Source organism: Balaenoptera borealis, assembly GCF_965194805.1.
Source record: "Balaenoptera borealis genome assembly, chromosome: 12".
NCBI classification, from domain to species: Eukaryota; Metazoa; Chordata; class Mammalia; order Artiodactyla; family Balaenopteridae; genus Balaenoptera; species Balaenoptera borealis.
This window is the reverse complement of record NC_138869.1, coordinates 68,688,990-68,704,607: the sequence shown is the minus strand read 5'-3', so window position 1 is coordinate 68,704,607 and position 15,618 is coordinate 68,688,990. Positions and strand designations below refer to the sequence as shown.

Genomic DNA, 15,618 nt, shown 5'->3' with positions numbered 1-15,618 from the left:
CTCGCCTCCCCTGCCCCCCAACGTGTGGAAACTTTTCAGTCGGCGGCGGTTCGGGCAGATCAGTCCCACGCACTCCCCCGCCGAGAAAACGAAAACAAACCACAACAAAACACCAACCGAGGCTTGAACTTCCAGGGCCTGTGGAGATGAGGAGGTCCTTCAGCCGCGAGCCGGACCTCGTCGGCCGGGTCGGCTTCTCCCCGCCGCTCCGCTCCCACTCACGTGCCCGCAGAGCCCGGCTCCAGGGGAGGCGCGGCCACCCGGAGACCGCCAGCGCCTGCCGCCCGGCTCTTCCCGCCGCCACGCCCCCGAGAATACACACGCGGCCCGGCGTCCAAGGCGCCTCTGCAGCAACCGTACCGCCCCGGCCGGAAGCCGCCGCCTCTCCGCCGGACGCGGAGGCCGGGGCGCTGGGCGGTGCCAGGGAGGCAGCCAATCGAGGGACGCCGGCCTACAAGCCTCATGTTGATTGGTTGCGCGGGTGAGAAGGCGGTGCTGGCGAGAAGCCTCTGGCCCCAGCGGGGCTGCAGGAGGGGTGGGAGTGCCCTCCGGTGATTAAACAGCCCCCGCCTCTGGTAGGTGCTGAGAGGGCGAGATTAAGCGGGCACTTACTGTATGGACTGTATGGGCTACGTGTTGACCGCATCACCTTGTATCCCTCGGGCTCCGCCACCAGCGAGGTAGGTGTTTCCATCCCGTTTCCTCGGGGGAAACCGAGGCTGGCAAGTGGTGGCCCTGGGGCTGGACCCCACATCAATGAGGCACCATGTTCTTTCCTCCATTCCGCACGGGAGCATTTTAACTAATTTTTATTTTTCCTCTAACTAGCAATTAAATAAACTTCATTTCTAGGTAATTTTTTTTTTTTTTTTAGATATTTGAAATACTTTATTCTGATTCTAAACGAAAAGGAATGGGAATGACCGTAACAAACAAGATTCCATCACTGAATATTGTGCTGTGACTGTAGCAGTCTTATATTTGAAACTCAAGGAGGAAACAACTGTGTTCCAAAACACAAATATGCAGGTCCAAAAAAAGAAGGTTTTTTTTTTTTTTTAACTGCCACATTCACTCCGAAGCCCATTCATCTCCTTCAGCATCCCAAAGATTAAGCACATGTTCTGCTTAGCTATATAATAAAGTGGCAAACACCCTGCACCACCGACATCACAGGACAGTTGCCTATAAAACTAGACTTCTGACTGTGGGCTCCAGCTTCACTTTCTCACAGGTCATCATGTTCATCCGGGAGGGCAGTTGTCTGAGCAGCCTCTAGATCGTGCTCGTACTGTGCTGCCAACGCTGGGTCCATGACCACCTCTGGTGGGGCGAGAGCAGGAATGGCGACGAACTCCAAGTTAGGGTCTCCGATCAGTTTTCTAGCAAGCCAGAGGAAGGGCTTTTCAAAGTTGTAGTTACTTTTGGCAGAAATGTCATAGTACTGAAGATTCTTCTTTCGGTGGAAGACAGTTGACTTTGCCTTAACCTTTCTGTCCTTAATATCCACTTTGTTGCCACACAACACGATGGGTATGTTCTCACACACTCATACCAGATCTCTATGCCAGTTACGCACGATCTTGTAACTCTCGATATTACATCAAACATTATAATGGCACAGAGCTTGGATATAATAGCCATCTCTCAGTCCACCAAGTTTCTCCTGACCAGCTGTATCCCATACATTGAACTTAATAGGTCCTCTGTTGGTATGGAACACAAGGGAATAGACCTCAACACCCAAGGTAGCTACATGCTTCTCAATTTCACCAGATGTTTCACAAATGTAGTTTTACCAGTTAGGTAATTATTTTTAAGGTACACGTAGATGTATACTTGGAATCTTTTATCAGAGAATGCTGCTGTTCCTTTTTTTTTTTTAATGTTTTATTTATTTAATGCTGCTGTTCCTTGATCTCTTTACTCCTTCGGGTTAAGTAGTGCAGTGGTGAGGGGAGAGACAGACGGAGGAAATTTGGCCAGTGCAAAACCCCTACTCTAAAACAATAAATCTCCTCGCTGGTCGGGACAGCGATATTCTAGGGTGAAGACTACGGCACCACACAAGGATATACAGTTCCTCCTAGGCTGTCAGCTTCCTCTCAAAAAGCAGCTCGTCACCCTGCTGGTCCTCCTGGAGGTCCCAGCCTAGGAAAGTCAGCACAGCGATAAAAGAACAATCTCCGTTTATTAAACATGATTTTTCTGTTTCACCACACACTCCAGAAAAAAAGGAAATGGGGCTGGGAGTGGAGAAAAAGGGACAGTGGCTGGGGATAGAGTAGGCTGGGAGTGGGGTAGGGTGGGGAGGGAGAACGTTGAAAACAAAATAAAATAGGTAGGAAGAACATCTCCCTACCCTTAAGGTGGTGGCCGGGGGAGGGAAACATGGGGGGGAGGGGGCCAGGAAGCTCTGTACAGAGGGGTTGCCCCCAGCCCCCACACACACACCCCGGATATGTACAGTACAAACCCCAGATAATTACAACAGCCAAAGAAGAGAAGAGGAAAGGGAGTCCAGGGGTAGGGTCTGAGGTTGGGAAAGCAAGGAAAGGGCACAGGGATAAAATTTCACATATTTACAACTTTTATATAAGTATAAATTTGGCCCCGGCTGGGTGTATGTGTATAGTGGGATGGGACTGAAGGGGAACTGTCCATACAAAAGAAAGAAGGGTGGAGTCTGGGAAGAGTCTCAATACCAAACGCAAGAAGGGATGAGGGGGCAAGGCTGGGTAGGGGACAGCAGTCAGGGAAGAGGGGGTGCCAAGGAGGGGCTTCTCCCCTCCTGTGACCTACCCACACCAAACCCCATCCATCCTACCTCCCCTATCCCGCCAGAGAGCTATGTACAGAGAAACACCGAAAAATTGTGGACCTGGCGGGAGGGAGGAAGGTGGAGGGAGATTGGGGAGGGGGGGGAGGATGAGAGGGAAGCCCAGCCCTGTCCTACCTCCCCCGGGGGACAGAGTCATGGAAGGGGGCCCCCAACACCCCTCCTCCAACACAGGTCCCCCCACCCTGGGGGAGAGAGACATGGCTTTTCCTAGAGTAAGTTCCCCCCTCCCCCTGGGAGTAGAGACCAAGAAAAGAGAGGGGAGGGGCAGCGGGGCTGTGTGTGTCAGGGTAGGGCAGATCAACTAGTCTGTCCTCCCCAACATACACCCGCTCCTAAACCCTAACCCCTCCCCCAAACCTCAATTCCGCCCCACCCAACACACTGGGGGAGGGGGGGGCACAAGCCCCCTCACCCCGCTCTGGGACCAGCCAAGAGCAGATCAGGTATGGGAAGAAGGGGAGACAACTCCCATTCCCCCCTTGCCGCCCCCTCCCTGCCCCGGTGGCCCCTCCACCCCATCTGGGTTCTGGGTGGGGAGGGAGTAAATTTAAGAGTGGTAGGAGGAGAAGGAGTTTGTGCGTGCTGAGCCCCCCCAGACGCTCCTGAGAAATCAAGGGGTAATAGGGCCCCCTCACCTGGGGTCCCCTCCCCATAACAAGGGGGACAGGGGAGGCCAAAATGGGGCGGTGGAGGGGAGTTAGATTGTCAGCTCTGGTTACTGCTAAAAAATCACCCTGAAGTTGAAAGTTTGGAGGTGCCGCACCCCCACGGTGGGGTGAGGGTCTGTCCCCCAGTGCTCAGGGGAACGATGAGGCAGAGGATGGGGATAGCACCCCGGAGTGAAGGGGTCTGTGTGGGGTAGGTGGTGTCCTGGGGCAAGGGTTCCTGGGGGTCACAGGGGGAAGCACCCCAACAGGAAGGAAAAGGGAGCAACTGAGGGTCCCTGCTCTCCCTCCTGGAAATGGTGCAGTGGGGGTGGGGGACTGGTGCCCCCCAGGGAGGCATTCAGGGAGGCAATCCCGCTGTCCCTCGGCGACGTCCAGTCCTGGTGGTTGGTGCCGTTCCAAGGTGGGGTGCACAGGGAGGGAGAAGGAGGTCTGTGATGCAGGGTGGGCTAGTGGTCTGCGGTGTTTCGGAACTCGCCGTTCTCGGTGATCTGCAGCCGGGGTGGGGGAGGTGGGGCTGGGGGGGCCAGGCCGTTCCAAGGTGGGGCCAGCGTCACACGCGGGTTTGTTGGACCCAAGGGGGGAAGCTGCCTCTCCTGCAAGACACCAAAGAGGAGAGCGCGGACTTATTGAGACGCTTCGCGGGGGCCTGGGTGCCAGCCCCCTAGCAGTGGCCTCCCCCAGAGCTGGCCCACTCCACAAACCACATCCCACCCCCTTCCCCCAGGACACCCCCACCCGCATCCTCCTCCTTTGTTTCTCACCTGTAGGAGAAGTTACATCTTCTGGGATCAGGGAGAAGAGAATCTCACCCCTGACTCCTAACAGGGGCCTTCAACCCAGGGAGTCACATCAGGAACCCAGTTCAAAAGAAGTAAGTTTCCTATCTCACCCCCAACCTAACCCTTGCATCTTCCCCTTCCCAGTGCCCCCCTCCCAGGCCACCCCCAATCAGAGGTGGGAACTTTGTGTAGAGGGAACAAGGGGAAGCAGTACAGCAAAACCTCATTAATCCAAACTCCCATGGATTGGGGATTTTTTTCATAATTTGAACAAAAACTGGGCTTGAGTTTTCCTTTATCTGTGAAGAAAGGGTGTGCTAAGCAAAATTAATAGTGGGAACGTGTCTGTGGGAGGGAATATTTAACCTATACCAGAAAACAGACTTTTCAATCCTATCTACTCATTAACACATGCTCCCTGAGGGCCTCGAGTGGGAAAGCCTCGTTCATTGAGTTCTACTTACTGTATATCGTATGAAGACATGCATTTCATTAAATAGACACTGTCATTCAGTTTTGTCACTTATTCAGAGTGGCCAGCTTCTCAAATATAACATTCCAAATTAGAGAGGTTTAACTGTACTGGGGGGAAAGGAAGGGGATTCAGGGAAGTGATGTGGGAAGGAGAAAACACTGTGGGAGGGGCCGCCTCTCGCTCACAATAACGGCAGGAAGGAAAGGACTAGGAGCTTCTGCAGAGACGCAGCATGCCCCAAGCTCTGCATCCCCAGGAAACAGAAGGGCTTCATTCCTTTCCACCCCCATGCTCCTTTCATTCCCTCACCCTGGGCTTCCAGTTAGAGGGTGAGGGGTACCAAACCCTACTCCCACCCCTGGTCCTATTCTACCCCTTCCTACCCCTCCTGGACCAACTCCTGGTTCCTCCCCTCAGCTCTGGCTTCTGTTCCTCTGCTGGGAGAGAAGAAAGCCATGTGTTCTACACTTTGGGTTGCTTGCTTAGGCTTTTAAAAATACAGGTACATAATTAATTTTTATGTTAATGGCTGAGTTGCAGAGGGACCAATACTTGAAAGGGGTTTAGAGAAAGTGTCCAAATTATTTCCTGGATCATAGGGCATTGAATCCTGGCAACCTAGCTGTGTCTGACAGAATCTCTAAAAGATATAAAAACTCGAAGCAGAGGCTCCCAGGTCACCTCTCCTCATCTCTCAGAAGGTCACCCAAACCCAAGATTTAAGCAAAGCCACCCTCTTAGCTTGCCTCTCCCACACTTTGCACAGCCAGTGAGAGAGGAAATCCTGTCTGGTAGGGTATCCTGAGTGTGGCAGGAGAGCAGGGGAAGGAAACCTCAGATTCCCTTCCCTCTGCTTGTCTGCTGGCAACGGCACACAGGCATGCCCCCAACACTCCCATGGACCCAAATTTAGAAAGGAGATAAATTAGGGTGCCATTATTCATTTTACAAAAGAATTCACCACAGGAGTCCTTTAAATGGTGAGGTCCCCTGGTGCCTTGCAGCATCTGTTTTTTAACTCACCAACTACTTTGACAGAGAGGCCGGGCAGGCAGAGAGTTAAAATTACAGTGTGAGGAGACACTGCCCACTGCAGATCAATCCCGCAGAAAATAAAGCATCTCAGAAGTGATGTCAGTGGCTGACTGGTTCCCATTTACTGGCCTTTCAGGTAGGATTCTGTGTCCGGCAAGGCCACTGGGTGGCGGGAGAGGGGGAGTGAGTGGCATTAGCAGCCCAGGGCTGTGAGCACTGACGAGAGGTTATTTAATCTGCTGGTTCTGGCATCTCTGCCTTGAATCAACATGGCTACAAAGCCCACGATCTTACTTAGGAGGACACCTCCCCCCACTTCCAACTCCCAATGCCACATGCACCAGTCCACATCCTAACATCTGTCAAGGTTCTTTCTCGCTCCTTCTCCTTGCTCCACTCACCCTTACTGTCCTGACATCTGAACAGCATCCTTTCCCGGCACCCCAAAGTCTCCCTTAATTAATTACCCACTATTAATTCCCACCCAGTGGGGCTGAATAGGAGCCCCAGATGCCTTCTACCTCACAGATGTAAGGAAGAGAGAGAAACAGGTGAGGGGTGGGAGGAAGGAGGGCTCTCTACAGAACCAAGGTGTGGGAGAAGGAAGAGGAAACCCCAGCCTACCTGCTGCAGCCAGCACAGCCCCTTTAGCCAGAGGCCCCCAACCCGGCATCACCACCACCCCTTTAACAAACCCTGACCCCAACATCCCAACCCCCAAGGACGCTTTGGTGAAATGGGGGGTGACAGACATACACTGGAGAGGTAGAGGAGGAGGACTGAGAGTCAGGAGGAGGCCGCGGGGAGGTGTGTAGGAAGGGGAGTGTGATCTGGGGATGTGCAGGCCATCTAGGGTAAGGTGCTTGGTACTGGTCAGGTGTCGCTGAACAGTTCTGGGAGGCGGCAGGAAGTGCTCTTGGGACAATGCCTGGGGAGACAGGTCTGTGCAGGAGGTGTCCGGAGGGTCGGGTCTGTAGAGGTCCTCGGGTGTGGGGGGCAGCAGTGAGCGGGGGAGAAGCTCCGGAGAGTCAGAGGGGAGTGGGCTTCACGACCAACCTGCAGTGGTCCGGAGTCACCTCCCCCTGTGTCCTCCGCCCGTGGTCAAAGCGGAACCAGGAGAATTACCTGATGAGGAGCTGCAGGGGGAGAGAGTGGGGTCATGGGGTCAGGAGCCTTGGTGGTGCTGGGGGGGAAGCCTGGAGGTCAGAGCAGAGGAAAGAGGAGCATGGGTGGGAAGTGAGCAGAATTGGGGGAGAACAAGGGGTTAAGGGGGCAGGAGGGAGGTCCTAAAGGTTGGCTGGTGAGAGAGAGGGAGAGCAGCCGGGAGCTGGAGAGGCCAGTCAGGAGTGAGGACCACAGGGAGAGGCAGGCCAAAGAAGGCGGCTAAGCCTTCAACACCGAGGGAAGGAAGGGAGAGCTTACAGGGCAGGGGGCTTTCAGGATCTGAGGAGTCGGGAAGAGGAGGCCCAGCGGTGGCTGTCAAGGAGTGATGGGGACTGGGGGGCCCAGAGAACAGCAGTGACGAGTACCCCACGTCCCCAGGGCACCAGCCGGAGCCTGGGGACACTAGCACTCCTACTGCCCTGGGCTCTGTTCTAGCAAACTGCAGCCTCTGGCCCTCCCGTCCCGAGAGGAGCTCAGAGGAGGCCAAACTCCCTGACTCACACAGGGGCAGGCCCAGCAGGGGCAGGGGTCCAGGAACTTGGTGGGGTCTGAGGTTCTGGTAGGAGGTCCTGAAACGCAAACAGAAGTGGGAAAGGCAGGGTGGGGAGGCACGGCAGGGGAGGGGGGCTGACACTGCTGGGAGTGACAAAGGCACAGACGATGGGATGAAAATGGGGTCCCTTGGGGGCTGCCAGGAGCAGCCAGTGGACAAACGGAGAACAATGGGAGAGACGGATGGCGATGGGGCTGGGGTGGCTGGTGCAGTGACTGCACGAAGGACAGTGGGATGGATGGGGATGGGACACGGAGAAGATAAATGACATTGTAATTTCCACCTGAGCGTCGAGCAGCCTCTTCTTGGGTTCGGGCAGCGGCTCAGCCATGGCGGGGTGCTCCCGGCGCAGCTCCTCCTCCACCAGCATCAGCCTGAAGGGACGGGCTTCAGTGGGGTTAGTGGCGGGCACGGGCGCGAAGCCTGCCTGGGGAGCTCACGATCCCGGGGAACCCCACCGCTCTATGGAAAAGCCTTGGGCATCCTTCTCCCCTGTGGTCAGAATCCCTCCATTGTTCTGACTCCAAAAGACGCCCTGTCATTCACCTTCCTTTCAGGGACGCTCGCATCTCCCTGCTAAGGACGGGTTTCTGTGCCTCAGAGATCCCCTACCTACCACCAGGCACCCCGGCCCTCCGTGCTCCCACTCAGGACTGTGCCGTCCATCAGACCCTGTGGCTGAAGACCTGGCTTCTCCATCCCCCACCCCACCTCACCGAAACTAGGCCATCTCCAGGGCAGCCCCTAGACACCCCTCGCCCAAGAGGGATCTCTACAATCATCATTCCCGGACTCTCCCTGCCTTCTGTGAAGATTCTCAAGGTGACTTCTCATAAAGGATATCAAAGCAGTGGTTTTCAAAAAGGTTTCCAGTCAAACCTTTTTCTTCTAATTAATCTTACTCAAAAATACATTTAGAATGGGTGGAAATGGATCTGGCTCTGGTTGGAGTGGGGGTCCTACCCAGTTCTCTAGCTAACTGATCCCCTTGTTGAGACACCTCTTTGGAGTCCAGGGCTTGACAGAGCACAGGCTAAAACAAGCGTCATTTACTTTCTGATGGAGTACCTTTCCACGGCTGCAGAGGAGGGTGGGCCCAGGATGGGATGGCCAGGGGCTACTATGGCCAAGGGACCCCTGCTTAGATTTGGGGTGAACATCACAGGCTGGGTTGAGAATAACCAGTGGGGAGTCCCAGGCTAGGCCAGGTCCAGACACAGAGAGATGGTTGGACAGTAAGAGGTACATTTTCCAAGGGCTTCAGAAGTTACTCTACTAGGAGAGAGATCAGGGTTTAGTAAAGGGACATTTAATGCACTAAGCGGGAGGTTTCTCTCCATCTGGTGATGACGGAGTGGGTGGCATCCCTGGGAGGAGGGTGGTGGGCTTTCCTCCTGGTGTCCTGCGTTGGGGGATGGGGGATGGTGGTTGGGGGCTGGGGGGAGCTCGCTGGCCCTCTTCAGCCTCAGGCTCTCCCTTGCCACTCCTCCCCGGGCCGCCCCTCACCTGCCAATGATGCTCTTGATCTGTGAGTCCTTCTCTGCCTGCTGCTGCCTTAGCCTCTTCTCGCTCTGTTCCAGCCGCGCCTGATACTGCATCAGGATTTTGCTGGTCTGTTCCTCCTGGGACAGCAGCCTCCGCTCATACTCTTCCAGCTTCCGGTTGGACATGTGCAGCCGCTCCTTCAGCGAGTGGATCTCCTCCTCATACTCCTTCACCTGCCCGCCGGGCACACGACCCCGCACTGTGAGGGGGGCTGTGCCTGACCCCACCACCCAGCCTCTACCCCTGCCTGCCAAGCACAGCCGCTGTGTGGTGAGGGACACCCCACCAGCTTCCTCCAGCCCTTCTCTGCCTGTTGGTCATACACACACACACAACTGGCCTTTAAGAAGGCCCTAACGTGCGGCTGAGGCTCCCTCAAGATGGAGCAAAATGGTGGACTCCCCCACCCTAGAGGTACACACATGCCCTCACATGTGCATCTGGACATGGGAGGACCCACACAGGAGCCTGGACAGACTCACAGACACAATGCGTGGAATGCATTTTGGCCTCAGCTTGTTAAATGGTGCTGGAAATAATTTATTATAAAGCCTGAAGATAGTCTCTTAGCTCAAGTCCATCTACATCAATCCCAACATTTTCCTTTGCTCAGAGACCACTTCTCCCCAAAAGCCTCTCTGCTCCCCCAAGTTGCAGTCATGTATTCTGTATATATAATCTAACCCTGCAGCTACCCTCTTCTTCAGGGTCCTCGCAGAAACGGCTCCCAAGGAACTTTCTGCTAAGTGTGTGAAGGCCAGAGCTCCTGCTGACTTTTGCTCGGGACCACCACCAGCTGAAAGTCTGGACAGTCTTTCCACACGTGGGCCAATACACACCACCCTCCCCCCGACCACCAACCCTCTGTCACCAATGCCCACGGGACAGTGACTGGTAAGCCGTGCGTGGGTCCTGGTACAACCACTCTGCCCCTCGCCCAATGTACAGCTCCCACTGCTAGTGAAGTAACTTCCTCTCTCCTGAGAAGTCACAGGAGCCAGGGCTTCAACATGTTCTCCCCAGGGAAGAACACAGAGGCAGCCTAATATAGAGCATGCTCTTCCCCAGACAGTCTATGATGTGTGTAACCCAAAATAACAGAGTTGGAATGGGTTTTCCAACGGACTGTATCTGGCCTCCCCTGACAGACTGAGGGCTTCTCAGGAGAAGACATCGGGTCTTTGTCCTTTTTTTTTTATCGTAACTACCTGACCACAGATGTTGCCCTTGGAAGGGACTAGAAGCCCGCCCTGTGGGTAAAGGGTAAGACGGGGCTTGGGGCAGGGAGGGCCCTGCGTACCCTATCCAGCCGGCTCTCGTCCATGGACTTCGAGTATTCCTTGAGCTTGTACTCTTCCCGCTCGATGTGGGCGCTCTCGATGTCAGCCGACAGATGAGGCATGTTGGAGACCCAGGCCACCGTCCGCTCGGAGGCTGGCATCGTGGGGTTCAGCGTGGATGGCGTCTGAGAATGCTGGGGCAGGGCGAGGTGGGGGCAGAAGGAGAGAGGGAAGGTGGGAGGAGGCGGAGTGCTTTTAGAGGGAGGGAGCACTGCCCAAAGAGACGAGAGTCCCCTTCCTATCCCCCGCACTAGATCAGAGTCCCCAGCCTGTCCCCTGCGCTAGCACTCGCCTCGTGAATGCTATATTAGTTATTCATCATATCTCCCCTCAGGAGCCCCATGAGGGCAGGGAGTTTTGTCTGTCGTTCACTGCCAAGTGCACAGTGCCTAGAACAGCACGTGGCGCAAAGCAAGCCCTTTACGAACATTTGTTTAATGAATGAAAGGAAGTGAGAAAATTGTAACTTCAAACCACAGACTCTGTTTTACCACCCCCCCAACCCGTTTCCTTCTTCCCTCCCTGCTCTTCACCCCTCCGGCCTTCCTCCCACCCCCACCTACCTGCTTGGTGATGGAGGGCTTGAGCCCCCCACCCCCTCCGCCGCCGCTGCCCCCGCTGCCCCCAATGCTGCCCTCTTTGCTGAGGCTCTGTTGCCGCGGACGGGCAGGGCCATAACTTGGCTCCGGTGACTGCAACAGGTTCCCGCTGGACGGCCGGGGTTTCTGGGCAGCGCTGACTGTCAACTGCTGAGACTTGCCTCTCTGCAACGGAGGCGGCTGGCCCCCGCCACCCCCGCCGCTGCCCCCACCGCCGCTCCCACCTCCAGGCCCTGGGGGAGCGGGCCTCTGGGGACCAATGGTGATCTGGGGAGGAGACAGCATGTGCTGCAGGTTGTCCTGGAGTGAGAGCTGCCGACGGGTGAAGTCAGTGCCAGAGGGTCCAAACTCATCACTGTAGCTGTGGCTGTGGAGGATGGAAGCAGCGGGGGGCTTGGGGACCCCTGAGGAGAGGTCCTCGCTCTTGCTATAGCCATGGAATGGGGCGAAGGTGTCCCCTGGGGGCTCTCCACCTCGGTGGTGGTGATGGTGGTGATGGTGGTGATGGGAGGAGGGTGGACCGTGGCCTCCGCCCCCTCCATGGCCCCCTGGGGGGCCTGGCCCATCAGCAGCCATGTGGAAGAGAGGATTCTGGAAGGAGAGGGGTATGCGCAGTTGCTGGGCAGGGACACCGTCCGTGGTGACGCCCATCTGGCTGAGACGCATGCCGGCCGCCGTGATGGATGAGCCGCTCCCCTGGGAGAGGCGGCCTGCAGGCGCGGGCCGCAGCCCCAAGGCCGCGGTCAGGGAGGCCTGGCTCGAGTGCAGCAGGTCCCCGACGGCTGCCAGGTTGGACACACTGCTGCTGTTGAGGCGGCCACCGGGCCCATCACCCTGCAGGTCCAGCATGGAGACGCTCTTGTTGACACTCAGCATCTTCTGCTCCGGTTCTGTGATGTCCGAGCTGCTCGTGCAGTACGCGGGTGAGGACCGGGCCAGGGGTGGGCGGCTGACATAAAACAGGTCTTTCCCCCCACCAGGCGGCGGTGGGGGGGGCTTTTCCTTGGTTGGGGAGGGGAGGCGAGCCATGTCCATAGAGCTGCAGGAAGGGAAGCAGGCACACGAGTGGGAGGTAAGACCCAGACTACTGGCAGTAGAGCCTCTGTGGTCCAGCATAGGCCTGGGGTGAAGAGTGGGACCCGCAGGGAAGGGCTGAGAGCTGATGTTTGCAGCTCGGGAGAGGGCAGGCAGGCTGGGGGGATGGGAGGGGATGCGAAGGAAATAGGATGGGACAGGGCCCCTCCGGGAAGGGAGGGAGGCCTGGAGAAGGGGAGATGGGGCAGCAAGGAGGAGGCATGAGGGGCAGGTCTGGGCAGATGTGGAGGAGATGAGGGTGCATGGAGGAGAAGAGGAGTGGAGGGAGGTGATGGCCACTGGAGTCGGGGTTGTGGGGGGAGCAGACAGGAGAGGAGAGGAGGGCGGGGGAGGGGAGAGCCCCTCACCTGTTGAGGCCTCGAGCCATGAAGGACTGAAGGTCGATGGAGCTGGAGAGAGATGGGAAGAGGGACGAGCACAGACAGAGAGAAGGAGAGAGGCAGGTGGAAGTTGGGGATGTGTCGAAGGAGAGGCGGGGATGGTGGGATGGGTATGGCATCATGGAGGGAGAGATGCGGGCAGAGGAACGAGCAGGATGGTCATCAAAACAACGAGCAGCAGCTGCGGCTCTGTGCGCCTCCCAGCCTGGAGGCTGCTGTGGTGGGGAGGCTCTGCGGGGTGGGGTCCAGGGGCTACTGCTCTAGTGCTGAATCGGGGCAAGGTCTGAGGGGTCCTGGTGGTGGGGCTGGGGATGGTGCTGCTTTACCAACTAATACAGAGCTATCTGACACCAGGTGGCTGGTCCAAGTGTACAGGCTGAACCCAAGCTCTGAGCAGGGAGAGGGACCTCCTAGGCTTACGCCAGGCTGGAGTTGGCGGAATCTCAGCATGTTTTGGGGGGGCTCTACATTCCTTGCTCCCTCTGGCTTGCAGCTAACTACTGACTGGACCTGTCTCCTTACCGTCTTCTCTGAGAAAACGCTTCTCTTTCCTTTCTTTCAAGCCCTCGAGAAAGGCACATGGGGCCCAGCGGAGTGTATCCAGGACAGAAGCATAAGGGCGCCTAGGGCACAGGCTTGGGGCCCTGGGTGCTCACCTGTTGAGGTCCCGCATCACGTAGCCCTGCATCTCGGCCGAAGGGCCCCGCAGCACCACAGGCTGAGGCCGGGGCCGCTCGCTCTGACGGCTCGGCTGCCGTTGGATGTTGGGGTTCCTCAGAGCTGTGCTGATGTCGTTGAGGAGCCGGGGCAGTGGGCCCAGCTTCAGGAGGGCTTCCTGGAATGGGGAGGCTATTACCCGGGGGCTAACAGCCCAGCTTTAAGGGGGCCTCAGAGAGTTCAGGTAGAAGGAGTCTGAGCTGGGGAAGTGGCATTGGAAGTGGCAGTGACATGTCTGGGAATAGGAGGGGGGAAGAATCTGCGCAGGGGGTGGTCTCCGGGCTACAGGAGCCTCTGGAGACCTGAGGACGGGCCAAGGGGCCTATGCTCACCTTGCTGAGCTGGGGCAGCACCTCCCAGAGCAGGGCATGCAGCGTGGAGAGCTCTCGGCCCAGGTCGATGTAACCCTCAAAGCTACTGCTATTGGTCAGTGTGTCCAGGTTGGAGATCTCGTACAGGAACTGCTGCATGGAACCCCACTCCAGCTCCAGAAACTCATTCATGAAGCCCAGAAAGTCCTCCTTTGAGGTAAACCTGGCCAAAGCATCCAGAAGGTACAGGTCACACCCAGAAGGCCTCCAACCCACGCCTGTCTCTAGGGACTCAGGAGACCCTTCCTGCCCACTCCAGCCCCGTCTGACACCCAGCCTGAGGCTTCCCTCACTTGGAAAAGTTGGCCAGGTTCTGGATGACCTTGGCGATGAGGGTGAGGGTTCGCGAGGTCTGCTCATCTGGGTACTCCTGCATGAGCCCAAAGAGACTGGGTGACATGATGGCCGGGCAGAGGAAGCGCAGGAAGAGCGAGGCGCTGATCAGCCGGTCTGCGATGTCCTCCCGGCCCCTCTCTGCGCAGCGCAGCCGCCAAGACGCAAACACCTCCTTCAGCTCCCTCGGGAACACGCTGAGGGGACGGGGTGGGGAGACAGAGAGAGAGAGAGAGAAAGAGAGAGACCGGGACTGAGCCCCAGAGACCCTCAGCTTCCAGGGAACATGCTGAGGGGGGTGGAAGGAGGTGAGGGTGTGGAACCCTCCCAGAGGTGAGAGCGACAGGGAGGGAGGGAGGGAGCGCAGGAGGAGGACAGGAGGCTGCTGGAGGAAGAGGGCTATGGCAGAGGGGACAGAGGGGACAGACAGGGTAGGGAGAGAGAATGGAGGGGAGAGGAGGTGAGGGAAGAGGCACACGTGGGAGAGAGACAGGGGCAAGTGAGAGAGACAAGGAGAGGAGGAGAAGAAAGACACCAGGGAGAGACAGAGATGGGAGAGAGATGGAGGGTCACTCGAGGTACAGGGAGCTCGGACCCCCCAACTCTTCTGGATTCCAGGGAAATGGGGATGGAGGTGTCCCAGGCATGATCCCCAGTCCCTGGAATGGCTCAGAGCTCACTCTCCCCACCTCCCTGGTCCTCCTCTTCAATGTCCCATTGACACCTTAAACTCTAACTGGTGTAAAGTGGAGCTCAGCATCGCCCCCCACACCTCCAACCTCCACTGGGCTCTCCCTCCTGACTCCCCAGTTCTGTCAGTGAGGCCACCGGTCTCCCAACCACCAACCTCATGGCCTTGGGAGTCGTCCTTGCTCCCCACAGACATGCCCCCTCCTTTCCAATTAGCCAATGACTCCTGTTGATCCTTTCCACAGAGGGTCCTTACAGTAGCCCCTTTCTACTTTTCCTGCTACCATCCTGACTCAGGCTATGATTTCCATGCCTGACCCATTAACAACAGTCCCTAGCTAGCCTGGACTTCATTCTCCCTACTCCAGCCACCGGCCACACCCACCTCCACTTAAGAATTAACCTTCTCAATCATGATACTGCTTGGCATCCCACGACCTACCAATGAGCTCCAACTCCTTTACCTGGCAGCGGAGGCCTTCAGATTCTAACTCTCCTCGCCCTGTCCGGACACGTCTCCCACCACTCTCCACTGTGAGACACACGCTCCACTAAACTACCTCTGCCTGCTGTCCCAGGACCTCTCACCTTCACGCATGGGCCTGTTCCACAGCCTTCTCCCGAAACGTCTTCTCAGCCCACCATATCTATACATCAGAACCTGACCCAGTCTTCCAAGCTCAGCCCTGGCACCTCCTCCACGAAGCCTTCCCTGCTTATCTCAATCAAAGATCTGCCTTCTCTGACCTTATGTTGCATTGTGGAGGCGTGGGGGGGGGTACCCTCACTTGGAACTTAACACATACTGTACTGTTCTGTGGCTTTCTGCGTATCTAATCTGTCCCTACTCATTCTGGTACAGGTCCTCTGAGGGCAGGGGCCAAGCCTCATGGCTCTCTGTCTGCTCTACGGCACCAAGCACAATGCTTTGCCCATAACTGGTTCTCAGTCCTCTTTGAAGATGGACAGATGGATGAACAGATGAACACACGACTCCCCCAACCCTGGCCCCCCAACCCAGGGTTCCCAGTC

General features: G+C 56.8%; 2 protein-coding genes, 1 long non-coding RNA gene and 1 pseudogene across 22 annotated transcripts in view; 1 reads left to right on the top strand and 3 right to left on the bottom strand.

Moving 5' to 3' along the window:
- ZBTB9 (zinc finger and BTB domain containing 9) overlaps window positions 1-382 on the bottom strand; it is a 46,575-nt gene extending 46,193 nt beyond the window's left edge. For all 6 annotated transcript variants that reach the window (XR_014232371.1, XR_014232372.1, XR_014232373.1 and 3 more), the window contains exon 1: window positions 118-382. The gene's annotated coding sequence lies outside the window, so the exon portion shown is untranslated. The remainder of the gene's footprint in view (window positions 1-117) is intronic.
- An 84-nt stretch (window positions 383-466) lies between these two features.
- LOC309607280 lies at window positions 467-15,617 on the top strand. Of its 4 annotated transcripts, XR_014232349.1 has the most exons (7): window positions 467-680; window positions 4,278-4,381; window positions 5,803-5,935; window positions 8,074-8,338; window positions 9,769-9,955; window positions 11,841-11,923; window positions 15,449-15,617. It is a non-coding gene; the product is annotated as an uncharacterized lncRNA (long non-coding RNA). The 4 variants fall into 4 exon arrangements; XR_014232348.1 differs by lacking the exon at window positions 5,803-5,935; XR_014232350.1 differs by lacking the exons at window positions 5,803-5,935; window positions 15,449-15,617 and adding an exon at window positions 13,039-13,158.
- Window positions 675-1,786, bottom strand: LOC309607353 (GTP-binding nuclear protein Ran pseudogene; annotated as a pseudogene). Its single transcript has one exon. The product of its transcript is annotated as a GTP-binding nuclear protein Ran pseudogene (transcript).
- The window catches only part of SYNGAP1 (synaptic Ras GTPase activating protein 1), a gene marked incomplete at its 3' end in the record, with an annotated part of 31,465 nt that continues 18,019 nt past the window's right edge, over window positions 2,173-15,618 (bottom strand). The window contains exons 10-20 of one of the 11 annotated variants that reach the window (XM_082345616.1): window positions 13,857-14,093; window positions 13,525-13,726; window positions 13,132-13,310; window positions 12,443-12,484; window positions 10,965-12,039; window positions 10,362-10,535; window positions 9,023-9,234; window positions 7,800-7,890; window positions 7,465-7,532; window positions 6,856-6,935; window positions 3,967-4,103 (exon numbers count right to left, since the gene is read on the bottom strand). In XM_082345616.1, the coding sequence (XP_082201742.1) occupies window positions 6,872-6,935; window positions 7,465-7,532; window positions 7,800-7,890; window positions 9,023-9,234; window positions 10,362-10,535; window positions 10,965-12,039; window positions 12,443-12,484; window positions 13,132-13,310; window positions 13,525-13,726; window positions 13,857-14,093 (2,344 nt within the window). Of the gene's footprint in view, window positions 4,104-4,373; window positions 4,872-6,855; window positions 6,936-7,460; window positions 7,904-9,022; window positions 9,235-10,361; window positions 10,536-10,964; window positions 12,040-12,442; window positions 12,485-13,131; window positions 13,311-13,524; window positions 13,727-13,856; window positions 14,094-15,618 lie in introns of those variants that run through there. The other 10 variants (XM_082345617.1, XR_014232343.1, XR_014232342.1 and 7 more) reach the window with 10 other exon arrangements.